The sequence below is a fragment of the Magnolia sinica genome, chromosome 10, assembly GCF_029962835.1.
Source record: "Magnolia sinica isolate HGM2019 chromosome 10, MsV1, whole genome shotgun sequence".
Taxonomy (NCBI): domain Eukaryota; kingdom Viridiplantae; phylum Streptophyta; class Magnoliopsida; order Magnoliales; family Magnoliaceae; genus Magnolia; species Magnolia sinica.
Genome location: NC_080582.1, coordinates 9,163,739 through 9,179,025, shown reverse-complemented (window position 1 = coordinate 9,179,025; position 15,287 = coordinate 9,163,739). Strand labels below are relative to the sequence as shown.

At 44.6% G+C, this 15,287-nt stretch overlaps 1 protein-coding gene across 1 annotated transcript in view; it reads left to right on the top strand.

Moving 5' to 3' along the window:
* Positions 1-619: 619 nt before the first annotated feature.
* Positions 620-15,287, top strand: part of LOC131217316 (oligopeptide transporter 5-like) — a gene marked incomplete at its 5' end in the record, with an annotated part of 28,539 nt that continues 13,871 nt past the window's right edge. The window contains one exon of the mRNA XM_058212228.1: positions 620-1,072. Within this exon, the coding sequence (XP_058068211.1) occupies positions 620-1,072 (453 nt within the window). The remainder of the gene's footprint in view (positions 1,073-15,287) is intronic.

The following is a 15,287-nucleotide window of genomic DNA, read 5'->3' as shown; positions in this document are numbered from 1 at the left end:
GTTTTTATAGTATCAATCCGATGGTGAAAATGAAAAACAAATCAATGGTTTATATTCTAATGGAGAATCGATTGATGTTATGTGTACAATGCTTCAATTGGTGTTGTTTTTCTTTCCATGGGACCCCAAAGGTAGGGTCCAAATGTTGGTTGGTCTGGATTTGGCATCACTATGATGGACAGGCAGGAAAGCTCCTCGTGAAATTTCGTAGTGCATTCAGAGACCAGCAACATGCATGTCTATACACTTGCGTTGCATGCTCTTTAATTTTGGTACATCCGAATGGATATGGCTCGTTGGGTGTGTTGGATATAGCTCACGAGGGGTGTATAATCTCAACCATCTGATTTGCTTGGTTAAATTTTGATAAAATTGATTTTAACCATCCATGTGGGTGGGACCCTTCATGCATTTGGGGACCACATCCGTTCAATGGTCTGGATCACCAAACCATCACCACACTTGCACAGATCAGTCTTATCAGGAAACATCATAATCCATTGATCAAGACCATTAATTTGTCTCTAATCAACAATATTAACACTAAACGAGACTATTAATCTGTCTTTAATCAAATAGAATTAATCCATTGAACCAAGAGAATAACACCTAAACATTTCATGCAGAGGAAGAAGAAATCAACGACTGTCCGATCGATGAGGTCCGACTAACTGTCCCAATCAAAGATGATCCAACGATGCTAACGATGACGTTCCGAACATGGGTCCTCGGCATTGCATCATGCATCCTTCTATCCTTCGTGAACATGTTCTTCGGCTACAGACAGAACCAGCTTGCTATAACGTCTGTCACAGCTCAGATAGTCGTTTTACCAATCGGGAAGTTGATGGCAGCCGTGCTGCCGACCAAGCCTATCCATGTCCCGTTTACCAAGTGGTCGTTTTCTTTGAATCCTGGACCGTTCAATTTGAAAGAGCACGTCCTTATTACAATCTTCGCCAACTCAGGTGCAGGTGGGGTCTACGCTATCGGCATCATTACCATTGTTAAGGCATTTTACCACAGGAATATACATCCGTTTGCAGGATTTCTTTTATCCCAAACTACTCAGGTGAGCTGCTTGTTATTCTTGACTTTTTAATCTTAGCCAAAACGTATTTGAAAGATCCAAATCATGTTGGGCATGTGGAGCAGATGCTTATACTATCAGCTTTGTTGGTTCATCGAGTGGGACAAAGCTTGTTTTTGCACACCCTAGCTCGCTGATGAACTGACTTGACTGAACTTTTGGGTGGGAACATCTAGACCTGTGGCCCACCTTGCGTAGTGTTACTACGTGCCTATTTGATTGAGGTGAGTCTTATGTGCTGGTGATTGATGCCATTAATTTGATGACACAAGCCATGTTGTCAAAATTGTTATCATATTGCAAATTGTAATGAAAGTTGAATCGTATCGAATTGTACATCATATGGTAAATCGTGAGAATTTTTTTAATGATTTTCTTAAAAATATGAAAATAAAAAAAATAAAATAATAAAAATAAAAACTTATTAATCATCCTTTTGTCATCAATATACACCTATTAATACCATATTAAGATAGTTTTATACTCTTATGTTTATGTCTTTTAAGAAAATTTCCTTAAAATTAACATACGAGGTTCTATTCATAATTTATATTCTTGTTAACTTTTTTGAATGCATAATCACTTAGGAAAGATAGCATTTGATTATGTGGATGGACAAAAGAGGATATTTTGATTTTATTGACAAAAACATTCTAAATAAGTCATATATCAAATTTGCGTTTTAACTAATTAGGAAGAAATCCTTATTGTTGTGTGTAAATCTAAACCGAGTCACATAATCCGGGCCAAGTCGCATTTAGGTGACCAATGAGTAAAGCCTCCGACTGATATGCATCCGACCCGAGCATCTGGCCCGAGGCGAGTGTCCGACCCGAGGCAAGTATCTAACCTGAGTAACGTTAACTTGGGGCGGAGGAATAGTGATAACATGCTCGAGCCGACCCGTCCTTTGCAACTGATTTCTCGCAAAGGCCCGAAGGCCAATAGCCGTCGCGTATCCGTCCTGGGTCGTACACCTCCGACCTAAACTCTCTGCTTACAGAATCTTGGGGTCAGCTCAGATCCCAGTCACGGGGTCAGCTTGGATGAGCACAACCTAGCAACGAACTGACGGGAGCGATCTTCTGGGCGCGATATCCAGGCGCGATCTCCGAGCATGATTCTCGAGCGCATCCGGACTCGAGCGTGATCTCCGGATGTGCTCAAGCCAACCATCAGGTATAAATATGGATCACTTTTACATGAATAGGTTTGCAACATTTTACGCCCTAAACCCTAGCTACTCTACTTAGACCCAGATTCTTAGCCTGATTTTGGCATCGGAGGGTCCCTTGCTCTAGCTAGGGTCTCCTTTGTCCTTTTCATGTGCAGGTCTACTGAGTTCGGAGCCAGCCGATAAAGCTCATTTAGGGGCGACCAGATTTTTGTATCAACATTTTATCGCCGTCTGTAGGAACATGTACAAAAAGACTAGAAGGCTTTACCAACAATAGCAATAGGAAAGAAGAATGCCCTCTAGATTGCGATCATGCGTGAACCGAGCGGTTCGCCTCATTCGTCCTCACCATTGCATACCGAATTGGCTCCGATAGGGCCGACGCAACGGACTTGGAGCCGAGGAGGTTAATACAGAGCCTTGCAGACTGAAGGGTAAATGCTAAAGGACGAGATCAATCGGATGAAGAAACAACAAAGTCGACAGCCGTCTCTCAACCCGATAGAGATGGCCCAGGAGCCTGAAGAACCACTATAAGTGAGTTCTTGAGTCAAGGCATCTTAGAATCTGTCTACACGACCTTCAAACCCTGCTCGGCATGCAGAGCCGTCCTATGTGTCCGTGACTTTAGCCCTAACCCCTATTGATCTTCGCCACTGCTTGGAGAGGAGAAGAAGAGGCAGAACACCCGAGGCAGTTCATCAGGAGACTATGGCAGAGAATTGAAGCCCATGGGAAGCCCAGAGCGAAGAGCTCCGCAATCAAGTTAAGGTATTGTAGTAGAATCAGCTTACCACCGTCCCAAGTGCCATGCAGGCAGTGATAGAGGAGACCACCTCCCTTCACTATTGACTTCATGAGTGAGGTAATGCCTCCGAGGTTCAGGACCTTGTAAGCAACTCCAAGGTGGTCGTTGACTCTTTAAACAAGTAGGAGAACATCTCTTGGACCCTATGGTATTGGTGGACAAGAATCAAATCCCTCATGGACAATAATCTCTTATTCCCCCTATTCACTCCCCAAGTATAGGGTTGTGATGTAGTAATAAACTCGGTAAGACCGAGGTCGAATCCACAGGGACTGATACCTGTACGTTATCTGAAACCAAGTAGAACTAGAACTGGTCTAAGATGCGATCTAAAACAAATAGAATTTAGGAAATAATTGCGGAATAATTATCTAAAACTTAAGTAATTCAGAGGAAGGAAACTAGGGATTCAGAGGATCCACTTGTAGAGATCAGGGAGAAATTATGCCATTACCATGAAAATTAAACTGAACTTCCTCTGATATAATTTTAAAGAGATGAAAAGTATATGAATTAGAATGGATTCCATCATTAAACCATGCCCAGGAGACAAAGTCAACAACAGAATTAAACTAATTACCAACAAATCAGATGATTATGAAGGTTAGGAAGGATACCGCCATCCAACCATGCCCAGGAGACAATGGCGAACAACAAGGCTTCCTGACGTCATAATCAAAATAAGGAAAAAGAAATATTCAAAGCCATTGCAAACCCATTATAATTTCAGTCACAACAGGCCATTAAAAACTAAAAATATTTCCATAATCATCAAAGAACAAATTCCGTTCATGCATTCACATTAAAAGTATAAAGTAGTCTCCCATCTCGCTACAGGCTTCACCTCTTAGCCCTAGCTAAGAGGTTTAGCCACACATGATTGGCCTAAACCCAAAGCAAATAGAAAATAAAAAGAGAAAGAAAAGAACAAGAAGGAAAGAAATAAATAAAAGGAAACGAAAGAAGACACCAAAAAAAACTTCACTCTCTCTTCAATCGTCTAGCTTGGTCCCCTGCCCAAAGAATTACCCCTCAGCCGATCCTCCAAATCCCTCCCTGCTTCACGTTTCTTCCTTCCTTCAAAGCCAAGCTCTTCTCCCCATGGCCCCTCTTTCTCACGTCTCGGTCCCCTCCTTCCTTCTTTCTTTCCTTTTCTTATAGGTAGGCAGGCCCTGGAGAGGTGTGCTCCGTCCGTCCGGGAGTCGGAGTGGTTTCTCTTCCGTTTACGCAGCTGAATTCGTATGCGTAGAAAAAACGCAAAACGACTTGTGTTTGGAGCGAATTTCTGGCCTGATATCGATCTTCCTATCAATTCTGAAAGCTTGGCGAGGGTATTGGCCTCCATGTGGACACTTTGGACGGTCTGGATCACTAAAATTATTGATGACCGTGGCCCACTATCTCCCGCAAATTCCGGTTTTCCCGAACGCGCGTAAGGCGTACGCAGAGGTGCTGACGTGTTCGGTGGGCCCCACAGAGGTATTTTCGGAGAAATCCACCCCGTCCATTAGATTCATGACGAAATTTCAGTTAAGAATGGGTGATTTTGAACGTCCATTGAGGCGGCCCAGAGAAGAAATCAACTCAAAAATCGTTTTGAACGTCGCAGGACCTCCTGATTGTGGCCTCTGTATCGCGCACGTGTGCTTGCATGGGTCCAAAAGTTCAGCAAGATTTTATAGTAGTCGAGGCCCTCTACACGATGGACGGATTGGATCATCCGTACAGGCCATGGGTGGGGCCCACTAGCGTCCGTAAAAATGGACAGCTTCTGTCCATGTTGCCGCGTGAAACGGCAGTTGCCGTGTTTGGGAAGGAGACGCGGGTTAGCGCTGCTGACCCGCGTTTGTTGGCTCGGTGCGGCTCGGGTCTACGTGTGCTGTGCACACACACATCACATACGGGCCCCACTGTGATGTGTTTCAACAATCTGATCCATCCATTCATTTTCCCATCTTATTTAAACCGTCGAGACCAAAGTTGGATAGTTCCAGATATCAGGTGGGCCCAGAATCAATGGTTTATGGGCTGATCTGTCAGTTGGGGCACTTCCATAGTGATCCGAGGGCTGAAATTTGATATGTACGGTTAATTTATGGCCCTCAGGCTATGTATGAAGTTTTGAGCCAATCAGATGGCGGGAACTATGTGATCTTGCATTCTTCACCAATTTCGGGCCTCTTTAACATGAACTGCTGACTTCATGAGTGAGGTAATGCCTCCGAGGTTCAGGATGCTTCCTGTCATCCAGTACTCGGGGTCGAAGGATCCAACTGAGCATGTGGAATCGTACTGATCATGGATGCAGATCCAATTGGCGTCAGAGGCCATGATGTTCAGGGCTTTCTCCATAACCCTCACTGGAGCCGCAATGAAATGGTAATGACTACTCAAATTGAAGACGATCAGTAGATTCACTGAGCTCAGCAGGTCATTCATGACCCAGTTTATTGTCAGCAAGAAGAGTAGGAAGTTGGTGGTCTACCTCCTTACCCTCAAACAGAAAAGTGGGGAATCGTTGAAGGATTACATTGCCCGCTTCAATGAGGAAGCCTTGCAGGTGGACGATTATGACGATAAGACGGCACTATCTACCATGACGAGTGGACTCAAGGAAGGGAGATTCCTCTTCTCCATAGGGAAGAATCCTCCGACCACCCTGGCTGAACTCATTAGCCGAGCCCAGAAGTACACGAACACTGAGGAATTCCTCAGTTCTTGTAAGACCGGCCAAGTTGCCGAGCAGTCGTCAAAAGGAAAGAGGCAGAGGGATGAGGCACCGCAACACGGGGAGACCGAAAGCCGAGCAGGAAGCCAGGGAGGAACTTCAATACATATACCCCTCTTAACACATCCCCTGAACAGATCCTGCTAAACATCCGAGACCAGAAGCTTTTATATTGGCCGAGTTACATGAAGACAGAGGCAAGCCAGCGGGATAAACACAAATACTGCCGCTTCCATAGTGACCACGACCATAATACCTGCGACTGCGTCAACCTAATAGACGAGATCGAGACGCTCATCCGCAAGGGTCATCTACGTTAGTATAAAAAAGAAGATAAACGGATTCGGAAAGATGACCAGCCGCACAAAGCCGAGGATGAGGTCTAGGAGATCCGAACGATCTTTGGTGGTCCGTCCGGAGGCGGAGATTCGAACAGGGCCCGCAAAGCCCATTCCAGAAGCATCGATCAGGAGCAATACATTGGCTCGGCTGAAAGACCGAGTAAATAGCTCTGAGTATGCCCTTACAGTCTACGTTCATGGAATACGACGCGTGAGGCATCCAGCATCCGCATAACGATGCCTTGGTAGTTGCGATGAAGATAGCGAATTGCAAGGTCTACCGCATCTTGGTCGACACTGGAAGCTCGGCCGATGTACTCTATTTCGAGGCATTCGACAAGATGGGTATAAACCGATCGCGCCTTCGACCCGTCAAGACTCCACTACACAGATTTGCAGGAGATAAGGTGATCTTTGAAGGTGTTATTTCCCTCTTAGTTATAGCGGGAGGAGGGCAGAGTCAGGTGACTTTGCTAGTGGACTTTTTTGTAGTCAATGTACCGTCAGTGCATAATGTCATCCTCGAGTGGTCATCCCTTAATGCAATTAGGGCAGTCGTATCCAAGTATCATCTGATGATGAATTTCTCTGTTGAGGGAGGTGTCAGATATGTTCGAGGAGACCAGCGCGAGGCACATAGATGTTACTCAATAGCGGTGAAGGGTTCAACAAAGCAGGCCCTCATGATAAATGTACTCGACCCTAGAGATCCTGTGGACTCCCTCACTGAAGACCTGGTGACCGTCCCGCTCGAGAAGGCGGACCTGAGCAGAACAGTTCAGCTTAGGTCGTTGTTGAATTCTGAGTAGTGAACTTAGATTCTGACTTTCCTAAGGGAGCATGGGGATGTCTTCGCATGGTTGCGCGAGGACATGGTGGGCATCCCTCCAGAGATCATGGTTCATAGGTTGAATGTGGACCCGGAGCACAAACCGATGAAGCAGAAGAGGAGGGCATTCGAGTCCGAAAGGTATGTGGCCATTGCTAAAGAAGTGCCGAAGCTCCTTAACGTCGGCTTCATTGAAGAGGCTCACTACTTAGACTGGATCGCAAATGTGGTCCTCGTGAAGAAAGCCACTGGGATGTGGCTGGTTTATGTGGACTATTCAAACTTGAACAAAGTCTGCCCTAAAGACAACTTTCCTTTGCCTCGGATCGACTAACTAGTTGACAGCACGACCTGACATGAGCTTCTTACCTTCCTAGACGCGTACTCTGGCTATAATCAGATATACATGCACCCCCAAACAGGCAGAGGACAACCTTTGTCAAGGACAAGGGACTCTACTGTTACCGGGTCATGCCCTTTGGCTTGAAAAACACTGATGCGATGTACCAGAGACTGGTGAATCAGATGTTCGCCTGATTGATTGGTCAGACCATGAAGGTTTACGTGAACGACATGCTCGTCAAAAGTGTCGGAGTGTCAGCCCATATTGCAATTTCGATCCTTCGAGAATATCGCATGAAGCTGAATCCCATCAAGTGTGCCTTTGGTATTGGTTCGAGCAAGTTCCTCGGGTTCTAGGTTAGCCAGAGCGGCATCGAAGTGAACCCCAATAAGATCAAGGTTCTGCTCGACATGAGCGAGCATTCTAATAGCTGAAGCAGTACCTCGGGTCGCCTCCTCTATTATCTAAACTAGATGAGGACGAGCCTCTATTTCTTTACTTGACAGTCTCCACCTCAACTGTCAGCTCGGCACTCATTCGAGAAGTAGGAGGTAACAACATTCAGTCTACTAAACGAGTAAAGCAATGGTCCCGGCCAAGACCAAATACCCGAGCATGGAGAAGTTAGCTGTTAGCCTCGTCGTCTCTACTCGAAGGTTATGTCTGTACTTTCAGGTGCATTCCATCATCCTCACAGATTCTCCTCTCCGACAAATCCTACAGAAGCCCGAGGTGTCCGGGCAGCTTACCAAGTGGGCGATAGAGCTCGGAGAGTTCGATATCCAGTGTCGACCAAGGACAGTGATCAAGGGCCAAGCTGTGGCTGACTTCATAGTCAAGTTCACCATTCCAAGTGACAAGGTTGGGGATACGAGATCGGAGACCGCCTCAGCAGCTCTACCAGCTCTTCCCCTTCTTCAGGATGTTGATTCAAGAGAGGGAGGAAGCAGATGGACCCTTTTTGTCGATGGGTCGTCTAACTCAAAGCGAGCCGGGGCAGGGATCGTCCTAGTCGCGCCCGACTCGACCACCATTCAGTACGTCATCAGGCTCGGCTTGAAGGCATTCAACAATGAAGTTGAGTATGAGGCCCTATTGGTTGGACTCAGACTGGCCACTAGTCTGGGAGTTCAGCTCCTTGATGTACGGCTCAGATCTACTAGCCAATTTGGCTCTCAATAAAAGATCACTTATTCTACTCTACCCTTCTACTGGTCTACTATACGGTTGCTTAATTATGATACACTACGAAGGGTCATCTCTCATGTACAGGGATGAAATTCTCTAACGAACCTATCCCTTAAAGAATGGATCGGCTCGTCATTCGACAATGATCTACAAAATAGGCAACTATGCCGTGGAGGGTCATCTCTCATATGCAGAGATGAAGCCCTTTGATGAACCGATCCCTTAAAGAAGGGGTCAGCTCGTCATTCAACAATGGTTTGCGAAAGCTAGAGGCAACATTCAACGTAAAGAGGCAAATATTCAGAAGTTAAGCTAGAATATTAACTTTTCATTAAAGTTACAAAAATCGCCCATTACAAAAAGAAAACATAAGATGGGGAGAACAAGGGGAATTAACCCAAGGTCGGGTCCACTGGGGGCTCGGCTTCGGGGGCCTTCTCAACCTCGGCTGCTGCTGGGGAGTCCACCTCTGCCCCTAGAGTGTTCGATTCCTCCGGTGCCAAGGCATTGAGTTCCAGCTCGGGGTAAGCATCCTGGACTTCGTCCAAGCACGCTTAGAAGTCGGCGTTGTAGGCGAAATCATAAATCTTCTCCAACTCATCATTTCGCTCCTTGGAGGATTTGAATTCCTCCACGGTTGCCACGACTTGGGAAGCGGCTGATGCCTCTAGCTTGGAGCGCTGCTTTGTAAGGCCCTCAACAGCTAAGGCCTCCAGCACGGAGCATTGCTTGGCGAGACTCTCAGCGGCTTCACGCCTGACAACCTCAAGCTCGATGATCAATCAAGCATTGTCCGTCCTTGATTCATTCAGTTCAGACTCCGCCGAGTCGGCCCGAGCCTGCAGCTCATTGCTCTCCCCTTGAAGCCTCAACTACCTCAAATGGCCCTCTCCAACCCAAGCCTTCAACTTCTCTGCCTCCCTAGCCGAGGCCCTCAACTGCTCCTCCAATTTGGCCTTCTCTCCCTCGAGCCGACCCATGGTCCTCAGTTTCTCTCAGGCAAGCATGAGCATCGGCAGCGACTAAATAAGTACAAAGGTTCAGTTAAGGAACTGACAAGCAAAAGATGAGAGGGTGGGGTTAAGGTATTTACCGTGTAGAAACATGACATAAAGTCATTTACCACCGACTCGAGAAGATGAGTCAGGGAGCAGGCGATGGTGAACTCTAGTGGGTGCTTGGCCACCCACTCGGTTAACAACGACATATGATAACCAGGTGTAAGCTCATGTTCCTTGGAGGGGGCTGGATCTGCGACGCCCTCGATGCCACTGGCCATGGAGGCCCGATCCTCAGCCTTGGGTATAGTGGGACTGCTTGAGTCGGCCATGCGCTCTACGACGATGAATTGGAGGTTGAGATTCTTGGCATCGACATCCGAGTCATGAGAGAAACTTGTTGCGACAGTCTCTCTCATGACCTCCCTCCAAATCCCAGGATGGGGAGATATGACAGCCTCAGAAGCTGGGGTTGCTGCTGGCGCTAAGGCTTGTTCTTGTATTAGCTCTAGCTCTGGCACCATAGCCACCTCAGCTATTGACGGTTCGGGGGCTGAAGTCTTCTTCTTTCGGGCTGTTATTTTGACCCGGGGTTTTGGCACCGAGACTAGAATAGCATCAAAGGAAGGGTGTGCCGACGCCCCCCTCTTCCTCTTTGAACCTGCCACCTCAGCTATTCCTAATCAGCAAAAAGAAGTTAGTCTTCTACAAGCCAGTCATCCACAAGTTAAAACGTAGGAGTTGCAGAACTTACCCAAGGCAGTAGGGAGAAGTTGGAACCTACAGAACCCGGACGAGATGACGATGTCCGGGCTGACAAGGTAATGCCAGACGTGATCATCCTCCTTGAGTAGTCGAGCCCTAACTATTTGAGCTTGGAGGAAAGTGGATAGTTCTAGCGGGCCCCTCAGATAATATACAAGCGAGATAAGCAAAGGTCAGAACATAGAATGAACAAAGAAGAAAAGGGGGTTTGAGCCTCCACGGATCTACTAAGAAGGGCAAACTTGGTAGGCACTCGGACTCGGAGGCATCCGAACTCCGACGCTGGAGCCTCTCATTCCCCTGAGACCCATAACCATTTCCCCTTCCAATCCTTGTTAGAAGAAGTTTAGTGACGAGGCCTGAGATACATGGGGCCCTGGCTGAGAAATAATACCAGTACGGTTCGGCCTTGTCATGCTTCACCTGGTACATCGCCAGGAACTCGTCCGGCGATAGATCCTAGTTCTTCAGCTGCCTCTAGATGATGTATGCCGACACCAGGATCCTCCATGCATTTAAGACGAGCTGACCCAGAGCCAGCTACAGCTGCGCCAGTAGCGCACGCACGAAGGGGTGAAGCGAAAATTGAAGTCCACACTAGAGGCTTCAGACGAAAATGGCTACTTCCTCGTCAGATGGGGTTCCAGGCCCATCTAAGACAGAAGGGACCCTAATGTGCACCGAGTTTGGAATTTGGTAATTGGATCGGATCTTCTCTATCTGGGACTCAACTAGAACCGAGCCTCCTGGAATTCCCGCCTTTGACCGACCTCTTAAGGGCCCAGCTAGTGACCTCTGAGTAGAGTCTCGGGGTATCCTCTTCACCCCCTTGCCCTGTCCTTTCGAATTTGCCCCGGTACTCTTCTTAAGCGGGAGATAGAGTGGAACTGCCTCGAGAGTACCCTCCGAGCTTCGACACTCAAAGTTTGTGCTCTCGGGCTCAGACCCATTCATGACTTCGCGGACTTCATCCAAGTTGCTTGACATGATGAAAGAAAAAGTTGCAAAGAAATGTGGGAGACTCACAGCGCTCTGAGCGATTCACTCTGGCAAGGTTCTCCAAGCTAAATCCTCTTTTTCGACCAGTAAAATCCCTTTTTCGATCAGGATACTCTCTCTCCCGGCGAGGAAAACCCTTTTCTGGCAAAAGGATGTCTCAGATGGAAGAACGGAAGTTATAAAACTCAAGAAGATTAAGAGTATTGAATTGTAGGAGAGGCTGAATGAGAGAGCCTCGGGTTCTTATAGCCTGAGTCCACTGCCCGTAATCATGACAAACAGCTGCCTTCGAAGCCGAAACGACTCAGATTTGATACCACTTGAAAAGGCCAAGCTATATGTCCTAGAGGGGGTGAATAGGACAATGCCAAATAAAAACTTATAACAGCGGAATAATAAAGAAAATGATAGCCAAATTAAATAATAATGCAAGAAAGAAAAACAACCTCAAAATTCAGATCTTGAGAGGTTGATACAAACGTTATTCTAAGGACAACCTTACACCAAAACAGAGTTTATGGTAGACAACCTTATTTCTAGAAAGGTCTTTGTATCAAGTCTCAAATCGAAGAGGAATACAAAAACAAATATGAATTGAATTGAAATAACTTGTAATTAAATATGTATTGTTCTAGGGACAGCCATAAACCATACAATTGGCAGGGCAACGTTTCTGGAACAACTTTCAAAATGAAATTGAATATCAAGCTTATAAAGGAATAGCAGAAAGTAAATTCTAAGCTATTACAAAATTCTCACAATGCTTGAAATAATTACAACATTAACCTCCATACATACATCACTCAAAAAGTATAAAAACAATTAAAAGAATAAATCAATCAAGGACAACTCAAAGTATTTATAGTGGTTCGCCTGTGTGTTCACCAACGTTATCCAACACCACACAAAAGCTACTCCACTCCTAATATCCTCACACAGGGATATTAGCGTTCACTAAAGATAGGTTTTCCCGGTTCACCCAAAACCCTTACAATTGTGTCTTTGTATGTGGCCTTACACAATTAAAAACCCCTCTTCTGAGTTTTCCGGCTCTCCTCGGATAACCAAAATAACAAGATTTTTCCGCAAATCTTGAAAGAAACCAAAATAATAGAAAGGAATTTACAATATGTAAAATACCGAATATCTTCTTCGTTGTAGCAGCCGGTAGAACCAAATCAAAGTAGATGATTGAATGTCCAAGTTCAATGTCCAGGTATTCGATTACAATGGTTCTAATTCTAATAGATTTTAAATTAAACCAAATAGGGCTTGCCTTAATTGATTTTGATTCCAAAGAAAGGGAATAACAATTCCTCTTTTCAAATCGGATTGGAATATAAGAAACAAAATCAATTAAAATAAAGCTAAGGAAAGAAGATATTAAATAAGCACACTTAGCTTAGATGGAGCACAAAATTATCTCTCGAAGTTCGACGAAGATTGGCTTGAATACTATAATTAAATCGATGATTTCTTCGAGATTCGTGCACTATTTATAGGTGAGAAGATCAGGTCTTCGATCGTCTAGAGTGCTCTTCGACTAGTCGAAGCCATAACGTATATTTGAAAGATTAGGCGGGATAAGCGCAGACGTTCTACGACCGGTCGTAGCTCTACTATGACCGGTCGTAGGTCCCGAATATCTTCGCCGACTTCGAGTCGAGATTCTACGATCGGTCGAAGATGCGTAAACACTGCTCCTACGATCGGTCGAATGCATTCCGTGACTAGTCGAAGGCTACGATTTTATCCTAATTTGTAACAAACTTACGATCGATCCAGGAATTTCTTAGATCGGTCGAAGCAAGTCTAGGACTAGTCGAAGCAGACCTAAGACTGGTCGAAGAACAGACCAATCACATGAAAAATAACATTCGGCTTATGTATCCGAAATGACCTACTTCTAAGGTCATCCTATGGTCAAACAAACCTCAATCATGAAGTATGGACATTGAAACAAGAGACCATGAAGAATGAGCCTTGAAGTCTTGATGTAGACTAAACCTTGAAGTAGCTCAATCATGAAAGTGGCTTGAGTTTCAGCTTGATTCTTTAGTTCAGCTTGTGTCTTGCCTTTTACTTTCTTTTTCTTTTCAGCTTGAGTCTTGTGAGCAGTTCTTGCATTCAAGAGTCTTGTCTTGTGATCAGTTCTTTCATTCAAGATCTTGAGTCTTGTACTTGAGAGCGTTGCTTGATGTGAGCTTAGCTTGTACATGTATGTTGATCCTTGAGAGAGCTTCACTTATGCAAGTTATATATAACAGAGTATAATAGTGATTTTGGCACCACAAATTTGACAACAGACAGGGATATAAACTATAGCACTTACAATCTCCCCTTTGTCAAATTAGTGACAAAACACATAACCAAACAAAAGTAAAACAACCGGTTAATACATGCAAATCAATATTCAACATTCAACATTCAACCAGTTTCAACATTCAATAAGATCAAACATATACTCAATATTCAACCAGTTTCAACATTCAACAAGATCAAACATATATTCTTCTTGACACCCCACTCCCCCTGAGTAACATAACCAATGCTACACCCCACTCCCCCTGAGTAACATAACCAATGCTACTCCTCTCACAATCACATTAACAATAAACCATTCTCCCCTTTTTGTCACAAGATGACAAAGGAGAACTAAATAAAGGAATGAGAGTAAACATGAGGAGGAAATAGAGTATAGCACAAGAGTCATAGAGATACTCAAGATAGCATCACATATATCCAGCATTACATCAAGAACAAATATAAACATACAGCATAGAATCCAACTCAAACTCAATCAAACAAGAGCAAAGTAATAAAGTTATTACATACCAAAAGTCTCATAGAAACTAGTCGGAATTAGAACTTGAAGATGGAGCAGGAATAGAAGGATCAAGTTGGTGCATGCCTTTGTTCAAGCGCCTTAGGTATTTGTGCATGTATTTGAATTGCAAATCATGAGCAATGACATGTTCTCCAACTTAACATTAATATTCTCAACTTTATCTTCTAATGCACTCGACGTGCATCAAATCCGATGGTACAAAATCTGGATCATTAGCGGAGTCGAATCCCGTTCCTCAAAAATATCATCCATATTAATATCAACACCAGCTTCTTCAGACCACCATCAACACCACCACCTTGTTCAGAAGCGATCCAACTTCATCTTATTAATATTTGTATTGTTGAAGATAAGATGATGGATTGGTGCTTCATCAACTGCATATCGACTAACATATGAGTAGCCAATACACATAAAGTATGCAAATGGAATGTCACTATGACCAGGATGGAGTCGAAATCAAGAATGAAATGACAGATTAAGGAAGGCAAACAAACTGAGTACCATTTGAGATAGCATGGATAACACGAACCATAAATGAAGTTAAATCAGATTTATTACCCGATCGAGGATACAGATTAGACACAAAGATTCTGTGAAGAATTCTATATTTGGGTAACAAATACCTTGCGGGGAGCGCATTCCCTTTTTGAGTCCATTGAACATCCATATTACACAAGTCTCTAGTGAGCATGCGTTTTTCAGCCATTGAGGGTTTATCAGTGAAGTTATGAATTGGAATACCCTCATCATTCACAGGAATTTCCATAAGGGCTGAAATTAAATGACGATCAACGTCAAATGGCCCTTCTCTAGTAGAAATTTGAAAAGTTAAATTATCCTGTGAAAATGCACTAATACATGAAAACATGGATTGGGCAATGGACCGGTATGCAGGCCCACCCCAATGCAATAAGTTAGTCCAACCTACAGCTTCAAGCATAGGAAGGATGTCAAATGGAGCAATGTGATTGACATCAACAGCATGTTCAACGATAACCTTACGAGATCTAATGTCCCTAACAAATGATGGATCATCATTGGGAACAAGAAGATGACGTTTAGAGATAGGAGTTGATCTGGAGGAAGAAGAAGGACCACGTGAAGTAGTTTTCTTACCTCTAGAAGCCATTTGCAACAAGGATTTAAAGGAATAAAGAAGTTGCAAAGGAT